This window comes from Setaria viridis, chromosome 8 (genome assembly GCF_005286985.2).
Source record: "Setaria viridis chromosome 8, Setaria_viridis_v4.0, whole genome shotgun sequence".
NCBI lineage: Eukaryota > Viridiplantae > Streptophyta > Magnoliopsida > Poales > Poaceae > Setaria > Setaria viridis.
In genome coordinates this window covers 32611299-32623533 of record NC_048270.2, presented here as the reverse complement: position 1 = coordinate 32623533, position 12235 = coordinate 32611299, and the positions used below count along the sequence as shown (strand labels likewise).

Below are 12235 nucleotides of genomic sequence, written 5' to 3'. Positions count from 1 at the left end.
ATCATTACAGTGGCACCAGATACACCAACTAGCAACCAACACAACCTCTCTGAAGATGGATCCCTCAAAGTCAGACCGAGCTCGAATGATCATGTCAAGTGGAGGAAAGGACAAGTCCCAAGTAATCCCAAGAGACACCCAGCAGCTTTGGCTAAAGGCAATTGTGTTGGAGTTGTTCCAAATTCACTCCAGGATATAGGCCGGGCTTCTGACGGAGCGGAGGCCCGTTGCCGGAGGCTTGGGCTTGGTACGGTAAGGTATATACACCCTTGCTAGGGTTTCGTGGAGACTTGATTCTCTTGTAAGCCGCCATAGGCGTGTAACCCAAAACTCTTGAGATAGTGAGATTGTTGCTGGCTGGTGCCCGTGGTTTTTCCCCTTCACATCGGAGGGGTTTTCCACGTTAAATCGTGTGTCTCCTCTGTGGCTTGATTCTTTACTTCATATTTCTATACGTCGTTCATAACAAATTGTTGTGCGTGGATCCCACCAAGTCCCGCAACAACGCTCCTGGCTGTCAATCAGACCGCTGTTCCGCATCCGGCACCCACGAGACTCTAATCAGAGAGGAGTCCATGGGAAGGAAAGGTCCCAATGGTCGATCGGCCACTACGCATCCCACCTCCACCGAGTCTGCAACTCCAACCTCTCCCACGCCCGATCCAGAGTCGGTGGCCACGGATCGCTGGATCCACCCCCTTCGCCAGAAGATGCAGCTACCATGGCGAGCATGGAGCGATGGGGAAGCAGCACGGGTGCGGGTGTCGTTTTTTTTTCCGGCGTTGAGCGATAGGTCAAGTGGATAAGGAAGGGATGGGGAGGGGCGACCGAATGAAGCAGCGATGGAATGGCCGAATGGGCAAGCGAGACTGGCTCGGGCGTCGATGGTGGGAGTAAATGATCGATTCGTTAACTGGACCAGAAGGTGTTATGCGGGCTTTTGTTGGATGGTTTGAAAGCTACATAAACACTCTTTGTGGGACAAGTTTTGGAGGCTAACCAAACAGTCATTTTAGGACGCAGGGAGTACCAACCAAAGATTATATAAGTGGTATTCGTGTATGAGGAAAAGTGGGTTCCTGGAAGAAAACAAGACCCCCGATCCAAAAGTGCATGCTAATTTCAGAGCGCAGATTTGTAGCACCATTGCAAGGGTTTAGAGAAACCTTCGGGCTGGGAGAAAGGAGCGGCGTGGATGTACTTGGCACATTGCTATCGATGCTGAAGCATAATGTTTTAGCGGCGCCTAGGCCGCGGGTGTGTGTGTGTGGGGGGGGGGGGGGGGGTGCATCCATGTATGTGTCCAGTGGGGGTGTGTGCGCGTCCATGTGCGTGTCCGTTGGGGGTGTGTGTTCCATGTATGTGTCGTTGGGTGTGTTTCTTGCGTGTGTTCATGATGAGTGGAACTAGCATAGCCCAATCCCTGGGGTGTGTCCGCGGGTTGGGTTTACATGTTGGAAGGGTACCCAAGCAGGCTCCTGTTGTGGGTCAGAGCACGACTGTGTTTCAACTGTTTCCATATGAACAATCAGAAATATTTAGTGTTGAACTGGAATGTAAGAGGACTCCAATCCGGCAAGGAGGGGGGGTGGTTAGAGATTTGGCTACTAAAACAAGGTGCACCATTGCTAGTCTTCAAGAAACTAAGATGGAGGAAATTGATGTGCAAATTGTCAGTGAGACTTTGGGACAGCAGTTCACCAAGAATTTCGTGTTCCTACCAGCCCAGCAAACTCGTGGAGGAGCATTGCTAGCAGGTGTGATGAAGATTACTATAAAATCACCCAGTCAACAGTTGGGGAATTCATAGTATCTGCTGAGATTGAAGCTACAACAACTATAGCTGAATGGTGGTTTATAGTGGTTTATGGTCCACAAGGAGATAATGAAAAATTGTGTTTCCTGCAAGAGCTGGACCAGATTAGACTAACTCTCTCTGATAAATGGTTGGTTATAGGAGATTTCAATATGATCTTGTCGGCACAGGATAAGAGCAACGCTAATCTGAACAGAAGGTTAATGGGAGCTTTCAGAAGCTTAGTAGATGATCTGGAGCTAAAGGAGTTAAATTTGAGAGGCAGGAAGTTCACTTGGTCGAATGATGTCACACACACAAGGATTGATAGAGCTTTCTGTACAATAGAATGGGATCCAATGCTGCCTAATTGCGGTCTACAAGCAAGAGCATCTTCAGTCTCTGATCACTGTCCTTTACTTCTTGTCGGAAATGCTACAGGGAGAAAATATAGGGGCCTCAGATTTGAGAGTTCCTGGCCAAGGATACTGGGATACTTGGACACTGTGAAAGAAGCATGGGATCGACAACTACAGATTCAGAACCCTTATCTTAGGCTTCACACAAAAATTGAAAGAGCAGGGAAAAATCTCAAGAAGTGGCCCAGGTCAAAAATTGGGAGAAACGAGCTGCTTCTGTGTGCTGCAAAACAGCTTGTAGGGATTCTTGTTATCGTCCAAGACTTCAGACAGTTAAGTGATATTGAGGTGCAATTAAAAAGAGACCTAAAAGCAAGAATTTTAGGGATGACGGCCATAGAGAAAATAAGAGCCAGGCAACAATCAAGGATGACCTACATAAAAGCAGCAGATGCACTATCAAAGCTGTTCCATATGCAAATCAACGGTAGAAGGAGAAAGAATTTTATCCAGTACCTGAAAACTGAAGGGAGAATCATACATTCACATGAGGAAAAAGAAGGGCACAGTTTTGAGCATTATAGCAAGCAGTTTGGCCAACTAGCACAGAGAACACACACTCTAGACTGGAGTCGAATTGATCTGCCAAGATTGCAGCTAGAGAACCTGGAACAAGAATTCAGTGAGGAGGGGGTATATGCTGTCATTACTGATATGGCTGGTGACAAGGCACCAGGGCCAGATGGTTATATAGGGGTTTTCTTCAAAACAGCATGGCACATCATCAAGCATGATATCATGGCAGCAATTAACTTCTTCTATCAGCAACATGGATAGCATTTCAACCAATTAAACAAAGCTCACATGGTACTGATTCCAAAACGGGCAGAGGCAAAGAGTTTGGGAAGCTATCGACCAATCAGTTTAACACATAGTGTAGCCCAGTTAATTTCCAAGTTGTTGGCAAACAGATTGTCCCCACACCTACACGAACTAGTATCGAGAACACAAAGTGCTTTTATCAAGCAAAGAAGTATCCAAGATAATTTTCTGTTCACTCAAAACCTGGTCAAGGCCTTTCACTTAGCAAATAGAGCAACAATGTTCCTGAAGCTAGATATAGCGGAGGCATTTGATAGTGTCAGATGGGATTTCCTAATAGAAGTACTAGAGCAGATGGGATTTGGGGAGAAATGGAGGAGCTGGGTATCTATACTGCTGTCAACTGCAAGCACATCTGTCTTACTGAATGGGTCAAGGGGGCCATGGTTCAGGCATAGAACAGGATTGCGACTGGGTGATCCTTTGAGCTCACTTGTTTTTATCTTAGCTATGGAACCACTACAGAGAATGCTCACCATTGCTAGCAATGAAGGACACTTATCAACAATTCAAGACAGGGCAGCCAAAGCAAGAATGAGTATGTATGCAGATGATGTGGCTATTTTTCTGAATCCAAACAGTGAAGAAGTAAAGGTGGCAAGTGATATCTTAGAGGAATTTGGACTAGCATCTGGGCTGATTACCAACAAGAATAAAAGTATGGTATATCCAATTCAATGTGATGGCCTCAATTTGGAGGATATAATGGAAAGTTTTCAATGTCCAGCAAAATCATTCCCATGCACATACCTGGGGCTGCCACTACATACAAGAGCACTCCGAAGGGTGGACGTTCAACCTCTCATTGACAAAGTTGCAGCTAGGCTACCCTCATGGAAAGGCCGTGTGCTGAACAAGTCAGGAATGTTGGGGCTTGTGAACTCAGTGTTGTCGGCAATGCTGGTTTATTTCTTAACTGTCTTTGCATTGAAAAGATGGGCTATAAAGCAATTGGACAAAATAAGGAGGAGCTTCCTCTGGAAGGGGCGGTTGAGGCTAATGGGGGACACTGTCTGATCAGATGGGTTAGAGTAATAAGACCTAAGAAGTTCGGAGGACTGGGCACTCTTGATTTGAACCTGTTGAGCTGGGCTTTACGGTTACGCTGGTTATGGTATAAATAGAAAACACCCTGACCGTTCATGGGTTGGCACTGAATCACCGGTCAATGAGTTAGACCAACAGTTATTCCGAATTAGCACCGTTGTCACTCTCGGTAATGGCCTCAAGGCTGAATTCTAGAACTCCACATGGCTGCAGGGCAAAGCACTAAGAGATTTGACTCCTAACCTATACAAGCTGGCCTGGCGAAAACATAAAACTGTATATCAGGAGTTGATCAACCATAGCTGGACGAGAGGCTTATGGCGAATGAACATGGTGATAGAAATGACTGAATTTGTGCACATTTGGGACCTAGTTCAGGACATTCAATTCATGGATAGACCTGAGGAAATAGCTTGGAGATGGACATCGGATGGAGAATATAGTGCTAAGTCAGCATAAGCAATTCAATTCCAAGGATCTTTCAGTCCATTTGAAGCACAAGCAATCTTGAGGGACAGGTGGAAGGGAAGCACAGATTTTTTGCATGGATACTAGTCCAAAGCAAGATATTGACGGCTGACAGACTACCTGCAAGGAACTGGCTATGCAATCCGATGTGCTCTCTTTGCCAAGCTGCACCTGAAACTGTAGAACACCTATGCCTACACTGTCCATACGCAATGCAGGTGTGGACGTTGGTTCACAGTTGGTCCAACAACCTGGTTCCCTTGCCAGTGATTGGTGTCGGTCTTGAAGATTGGTGGAGACATTCCCTGAAGGCGATGAACAAGACGCAAAGGCGAGCGATTGCGGCTGTCCTAATCTACATAGTCTAGAATCTATGGAATGATAGAAACAGGCGTATTTTTGCTGGAGTTGAAGCGGTGCCACAACGACGATTATTTGGCCTCATCAAGGAAGAAATAAGCTTGCGCCAACAAGCATGTGGAGCACTGAGTGTGCCTTAGTTTAATTATGTTAAAACAATGTGATTTAAGTAATGAGTTTATTATGTAACATCAATCATGTAATATTTGAACAATCTCTCTTCTCCTTAAATGATATGACAGGGCTCCTGCCACGTTACCGGAACTTAACTCGTATCTCGAAGTTGGGCCGGATCTTGTTCACGTCATTGCATGTACAGTGACGATAGCATCTAGTCGCCACCTTCCGCCATTGCTCTGTCCAGGACAGCCGCCAGCTTGCTGCAGCAATTGCCATGCATCGCCGGGGTCTGCACCGCGCTGTCCATCAGCAACATCCTACAAGGCGCCATCCATGTGACCGCGGTGCCACGTGGACGTGCGCTAGCGGGGACGGCGGCAGACAGGGCGCCGCTGGTCCGGCCCCTCCCACCGGTGCCCGGAGGAACTCGAGACACGGCTCAACCCGACAAAGTGCACTGCAGCTGCACCGCGGCTCAGGTTGCGACGGCCGTGGTAGTAGGGGGTGTCGGTGGTATTAGCCCCAACCATGGCGCCCACCACAGTATTGGAGGGCACCGGATTCATTGGAGGCCCCTCCCAAGGCTGTGCTAAAGATGATGACGCCGACGATGAACAGCTCACCATATTTGGGTTTTTCAGTTTCCACTAACAGCTCACCAATCTCTCTTAATCTCTGTGTCATTGGAAACTAGCAGATATCTTGCAACTCTTGCTTCAACCACATCCTCCAGTTCCATACTCCACCTAATAAAATCTCATAGATGTGCCAGCTCTGTTTTCTGAAGTTAATAGTTCTTTTTATATACTGCCAGTCATCTTGTCCATGAACATCATGGTTTGCGCATGGAGTAGCTGCAAACTAACTATAAGCATGATTAGCATGATGCAACTTCATATGTACCACATCGCCAGGAACGCACTCTCAGGAAGCCATGCATCTATTGTGATCTGTGAAATTTAATAACTTTTTCCGTAAATTGTTTTTTCCCCAAAGAGCCACTGACTAGCAATTTTCAGTACCGTGTTGGACTGGGGCAAAATGATCTAGACTACATTAATTCAAGTTGTTTCTCAGTATCGGTCTTCGCCCTATTTGGTCCATACAAATTGATATATGAAACGGTTTTGATAATTCCATACAAATTGCCATAGAGTTTTCACCCCCAGCCCATGCAAACCCATTCATTTTTATTTATTTCGTGGTTGAACATGTGATCTAGTCATGCTTTTGGACGTTTTTCACAGGCAGCACACATCTGAATTTTGCTTCCCACACATAAGGGAGGACCTATTGGATTATGCAAGACCTAACATCAAATTACAATGCAGCGATGCGTAGCATTCTAACTGTCTTTTGCAGTCAAACCGGCCGCATAAGAAAAAAAATTGAAGTCTATTCATACTGCAATTTCTAATATCAATGAATTATCTCATCTCTCTTAGAGTAGAGTTGCAGTGGCATGGTGAACTCAAGAGGATTACGTGAACACAACGTGCCAACTTTCTAAGATAGTAGATCAATGGCCTCCACATTTCAGCTTCCACCAACAGCTCAGTTCAGGTCCGGTCCTTTGCTACAGTACTTCTGTCAACATCTTTTTGTCATGATGAATCGAGAAAAAATAATCCTATATTGTTAAACTATATGAATCTTTAGAAATTAATGATTGAATTTTGAAATATTTAACTTGGGAAAAAGCTGGAAAGATAACTGGAAAGAACCGTGCTTCTTGCCCACTAATCCAGACTATTGTACGGACCCGATCTGCGTGCATGTATGCGAGGTACATGGAATTAGCAACAGCCCCGCCTACTGCAGGCAAGAAGCAGGCTATGACATGTGCTGCTGCCCAAATCCTAATTGACGACGTTGTAATGTTCCCATCGATCTGTGTGATGAAAATTCAATAAATTTTCTTTATCTATAACCAGGTGCATGCCTGTCCAGTTATTTCACTTCCTACTCTATACAAATGAAGCAACACAACATTCTTCAGCTCTAACGCACTATTAATTGTAACCCACTCGAGTTTGGGTGCACACTGAGTGTAGCTTAATTGGTTAGGTTCCTGATGGTGGAACCTGTCCACCTACTCGTATTCTCATGGATCTAAACAGCGCTAATCCTAAGCTGTTGTATATTGGGTAGCTTAATTGGTTAGGTTTCTGATAGTGGAACCTGTCATACTTACTTTTCGAAAAGTTAATAGCACTAATTCTAAGCCATTGTATATTGGGTACTGTTGGCGCTAAAAATCGGCCGATGATCTTCAGCGTCGCACACACGACCCGGGAGAATCTGCTTAACTCCTGTTCGGGTAATCGCCCAAGTGCGGTTCGCGTGGCGTGCCAGTCAATCTGACCTGTTGATTGACAAGGAAAGAAATGTATTAAATTCTAGGGGTTTTGATCGGCTAAAGTTCCGATCTGTCTCGAAAAGCATATCAGCGAATTGGCTGATTTGCTGTAGAGATGACCGGCTACAGAACATCCGATAATCACGTAGCGATTGTAAAGAAACTACTAGAGTAGGCTAAACAACGCCACAAATGCAATCACTTGAAATAGATCTAAGCGGCTACGTAGCGATAAATAAGAACAACAGTAATGAAGCCGACAGTTCAAATCTTAAGCTGGATAACTGGTGATAAAAACTAAAATAATAGATAAAACCTATAATTCTAGTAAATATCGATAACTGGTGAATAAATCTAAACGAAACGACAGCGATGCGCCCGAAGTTAAAGCTTAGATATTACTTGATAAACGGAACTTACAAATCGGCCGGAGGTCGAGTCGATGCAGTCCTGCCAATCCGTATGAACTCGTGAAAGGAAAAGATGTATTGGCGAAGTCGCCGACATGAAAATAAAGTACGATGAAAAAGTAGTTTGTTTGTATTGATTGATGTGTTGTCTTTACAAATCTCTAGAGATGGCTATTTATAGCATGTTACAACTGATTTCCTAACCGACTAGGATCTATCTCTAATTTTAAACGAAAACAAATATTTACAAACACAACTCGTATCGGAGTTGGTTATCATACCTCCATGGGCCAATCTCTCTCTATCTTCTTCTCTGGCCCACCTTAAGCCTATATTGGCCTAGCTGTCCCAACCTTCCAATCGGCCATCTTTCATCAACTCCGTTCGCCAATCGGCCGATACACTGTAGCACCAATCGGCCGATTCCCAACTGTAGCTTTTAATCCGCCGCACCGGCCAATCTTTTCCTTCCCTAACGCCGATTCAAAATACGTGTCAAAATCTGGCGTCAACAGGTACATACCCTGATGGAAGTTGAATCTCTTGCCAAAAGCGTGGCAAATTATAGTTTTTGATTTGGACTACCCAAAACCGGACCCTCTGTTTCCTCAGGAATTTCTTGAATCCCTCATACATAGAGCAATATATGTCACTCTAACTTAACACTAATTAAGAAATGGTGACACAGGGTGGATAAAAATATTTATCAACATGTTTACTAACTTGTAAGGACACCGATACACCATTTTGCAGATCAGAAGGACAATAGTACTTGTTCATCTACATTGCGCTTTAATAGTTATTACACCAAACTCATGAGAAACGTTGAGAATATGGTAACCTGTTGCTTGGATAGAATGTTTCAGCTATTATGCGGTAATATATATGACATGTATTTTTTTTGTGATAAAAAGGAGTAATATATATGACATGTATTTTTTAAATAGTGGAAGCTTTATTATATAATAGAGTTCTGGCATTTGTGAAAGGCCCATATATGGACCCTACAAAAAAAGTAAGGAAAAAGAAAATAAGTGACTCAGAATAATCTAAGCAACACAAAATCTCAGCTCAGATACAGCTCAACGCCCACCTATTAACTACACTCCAACTAAGGAGGAATAACTCGATGTGATTGGTCCTATTCTTTTGTACCATGCATAATGGTTTTTTGGATAACAGAAGTTTTATTAATCTGCGCTACTAGCGCCCGGACGTCCGTTCCGGGCACAAAAATCGGACACACTCTCCATCATCGGATTAAAGACGTGTCAGCCATCAGATGAAACCTAAGGAGGGCAACCAGTCAAGTCCGCACCAAACACAAGGACACAAGGAGCGCACCCTGGCATCAACTTCTTCACGCGGGTCGGGATAGGAGCGAGCTCCCAGCTTCGCGGCGCCGCCCAGATCCGCCGGTCGCCGCCGCCCAGATCCGTCGGCGCCGAGTGAAGATGGCGCATATCCTTCAAAAAATAGAACTCCCCTCTCCAGATCAACCACATGGCAGCTACCCGCCCCCAATTGTTGCTCGGAACCCCTCAGATCTACAGATGATTGACCGCAATACGCTACCAGGTATGCCGACCATCCAACCCCCTAAATGTTGCATTGAATTCTTCAAACAAGCGTGATAATTCACTTCAGCACCCGCCCCCATGTCTTTCGAGCAGCGTCCATGGGGGATTGGCATCCGAATCGAGTCTCCAAAAACGGCAGGTATGATTTTCAGAGCCGCAGCCTCATTCGTTTGAAACACTAGATGTGACAAAATCTTATACAGTTTTGCAACATCTAATGATAGCATGTGGCACATTGAAAAACAGTTATTGTAACATCTCAAAATGCTCATGGGTTAACTGAATGTTACATATAAGTGTTGCAAGATCTAATGATAGCATGTGCCACATTGAAAATCAGTTATTGAAACATCAAAAAATGTATGTGCTAACTGAATGTTACATCTTACTTCCATGTATAGTTTTTGCAATATCTCAACATTGATTTTGCTAGTAACACTAAGTGCAACATTGATTTGTAGGGGGATGGAGCATTGGTTCCTGTTGTGAGCATATCAACACTATCAAGTGAATATGTTTCAGTACAAGTTGGTGCAAATAAAGAGGTCTACCATGAGGATGAAGACGTCGTATGCTCACAGCCTATTGTGCCGAAACTTGGGATGGAATTTGACACGATACAGGAAGCAAGGAGGGTTTACAATGAGTATGCCATGAAGTTGGGTTTCAGCATAAGAGTGGCTTCTTCAAGAAATAGCAACGTCACAAAGGAGCTGAGCAGAAAGGAGTGGGAGTGTTCTCATGCTAGGAAGCCAGCTCTTGATGGAGAAGATGATGGAGAGGAAAATACATCAGCGAGCACATCAACAAATGACACTGCAACACTAGTGGGATAAAAAAAAGAGCGGCAACAGCTGTGCTTACCACAGCAACAAGGAAGCGCAACACTATCAAAAAGTTGGACTGCAAGCTCATATGGCGGTTGGCTTGAGAAATGGGAGGTGGAGAGTGATTGTAATGCAATCTGACCATACTCATCCCATGGTGAAGGCGATTGGGGTTAGGAAACACTTGAGGTCCCACCGAAGCATCTCGTGGGCTGATTATGAGCTGCTAAAAACTCTACACCATAGAAATATTAGCACAACAAAGATATGGGGGTGCTTGCTGATTTCCATGGGGGGCTTGGCAACCTTACTCTCAGCAGCAAGGATGTTTCAAACATGAGGACACACTTGAGAGGAGGTCTCACCTACAGGGATATGGATGCAGTATTTTCAAAAGTAACAAGCTGAAAGTCCTTCCTTCTATTATGCAATGATGATTGATGATAATAATGTTGTTAGAGGATTGTTTTGGGTAGATGGGAGGACTAGAGAGATGTACAAGAGTTTTGGAGATTGCATTTTCTTTGACACAACATATTGCACCAACAGATACGACATGCCATTTGCACCAATTGGCATATAGAGAACCACAACAGAGGACCAAATCCTCAACACCAAACAACAACCAAGCGCGGGCCGCAATATACAACACCCCAAACAGGACGTAGGGTATTACGCTACTCTGGCGGCCCGAACCTGTATAAATCCGTCTCTTGTGTCCTCGCTTTTACCTTTGAGTTCTAGGTCTGACGATTCCCCACCAACCAATCTAATACCTCGGGATACCCCTTGGTAGGTTGCCGGGTATAAAAAACCGACACCATGTCTTGGCAGAGTGCTCTCTCCTTAAGCCAATGGAAGGCCTGATCATTGATAGTTAGCCTTGATGGAAGATTGCCCCAGGCTATTGCCACCTGAGGAATATTGTTGACTCAAATAAGGAGCAATATGGAACTCTCTATGCCATCTATTTGTTGCTTCCAATATGATTGGCTAAATGGCCACACAGTTCTTGTCTACGGCTAAACCCAAGCGCCCCGTGTTTATGCGACCATAAGCTAACATGAGGTTGCCCTGCACCCTGCCCGACCTGCGCTTCCCTAGCTGACGATACGGCGGCAGGCGGGAGTCTGCCGACGCGGTTCTAGCGAGGGAGTGGAGTTTCTAGGGCCAGCCCTAGTGCCGCGGCAGGCGGCTTCACAGCGCGCACTCAAGCGGGGCAGCCCAGCCAGCGAGAGGGCACGAACAACCCTACCAACGAGTACAGCTCTGCGCGGCGAGCGCGGCGACCCATTTGGCGAGCAAGCCCGAAGGTGGCACAACAGCCTAGAGCCCCAGCGGGCAGCAGGAGATGTGGAGCATCGGTGGGTGGCGAGGAGCTCCCGCGACGGTGAGCCTTCTCATGCTGAGCATCTCCCGCTCCGCCTGTGCTTCTCAATTTCTTCTTTACCACCGCCATTGCCGAGCTCCATGTCCACTCAAACTCGCTCGCTGCCCCCCCCCCCCCTGTGAGATGCGGGTCCGATACACAGTGGCAGCCACCTCAGCGAAAACCACTGCCACGTCATATTGAAACTAGGGTACACCCAGCTATTTTAAAAAGTTTTTCTCCAACTTATCTCTAATGAGCAACAAGGCAGTGATCTGACCAGGGAATAATTGATTCTTGACAGGCGATCTTCTCAAAGAATGCAACTGTGAGGCTTCTTGTTGCATACTGGATACACTTCATCCCAAGTACGGGTTGAGCCGCTGGAGGCGTCAGTGTAGGCAGCTCTGCTCAGCGCTGTATTCTTTTTTTCCCACTCCTTCCTTACACCTGTATCAAACGAGCAGCATCAATATATTCGACACAATATCTAACAGTATGTGATTATTGGCCATTTGTACCAACACATAGCTGTCTAGAATTTATTCTACGTTAATGAGAAATCGATTCTTGGTTCCATGATCTCTACTGTAAAAGTGAAAGAATACGTTGTTCCTTGCCGATACCCAAATTGACAGATTCCAAGCAGATGAGCAGGT

General features: G+C 45.4%; 1 protein-coding gene across 1 annotated transcript; it reads left to right on the top strand.

The window, feature by feature from the left end:
• Positions 1-1648: 1648 nt before the first annotated feature.
• On the top strand, positions 1649-2991 carry LOC140220286 (uncharacterized). Its single transcript, XM_072290308.1, has 2 exons — positions 1649-1757; positions 2237-2991. The coding sequence occupies exons 1-2, from the start codon at positions 1649-1651 to the stop codon at positions 2989-2991; spliced, it is 864 nt and encodes a 287-aa protein (XP_072146409.1).
• The last annotated feature ends 9244 nt before the right edge of the window (positions 2992-12235 follow it).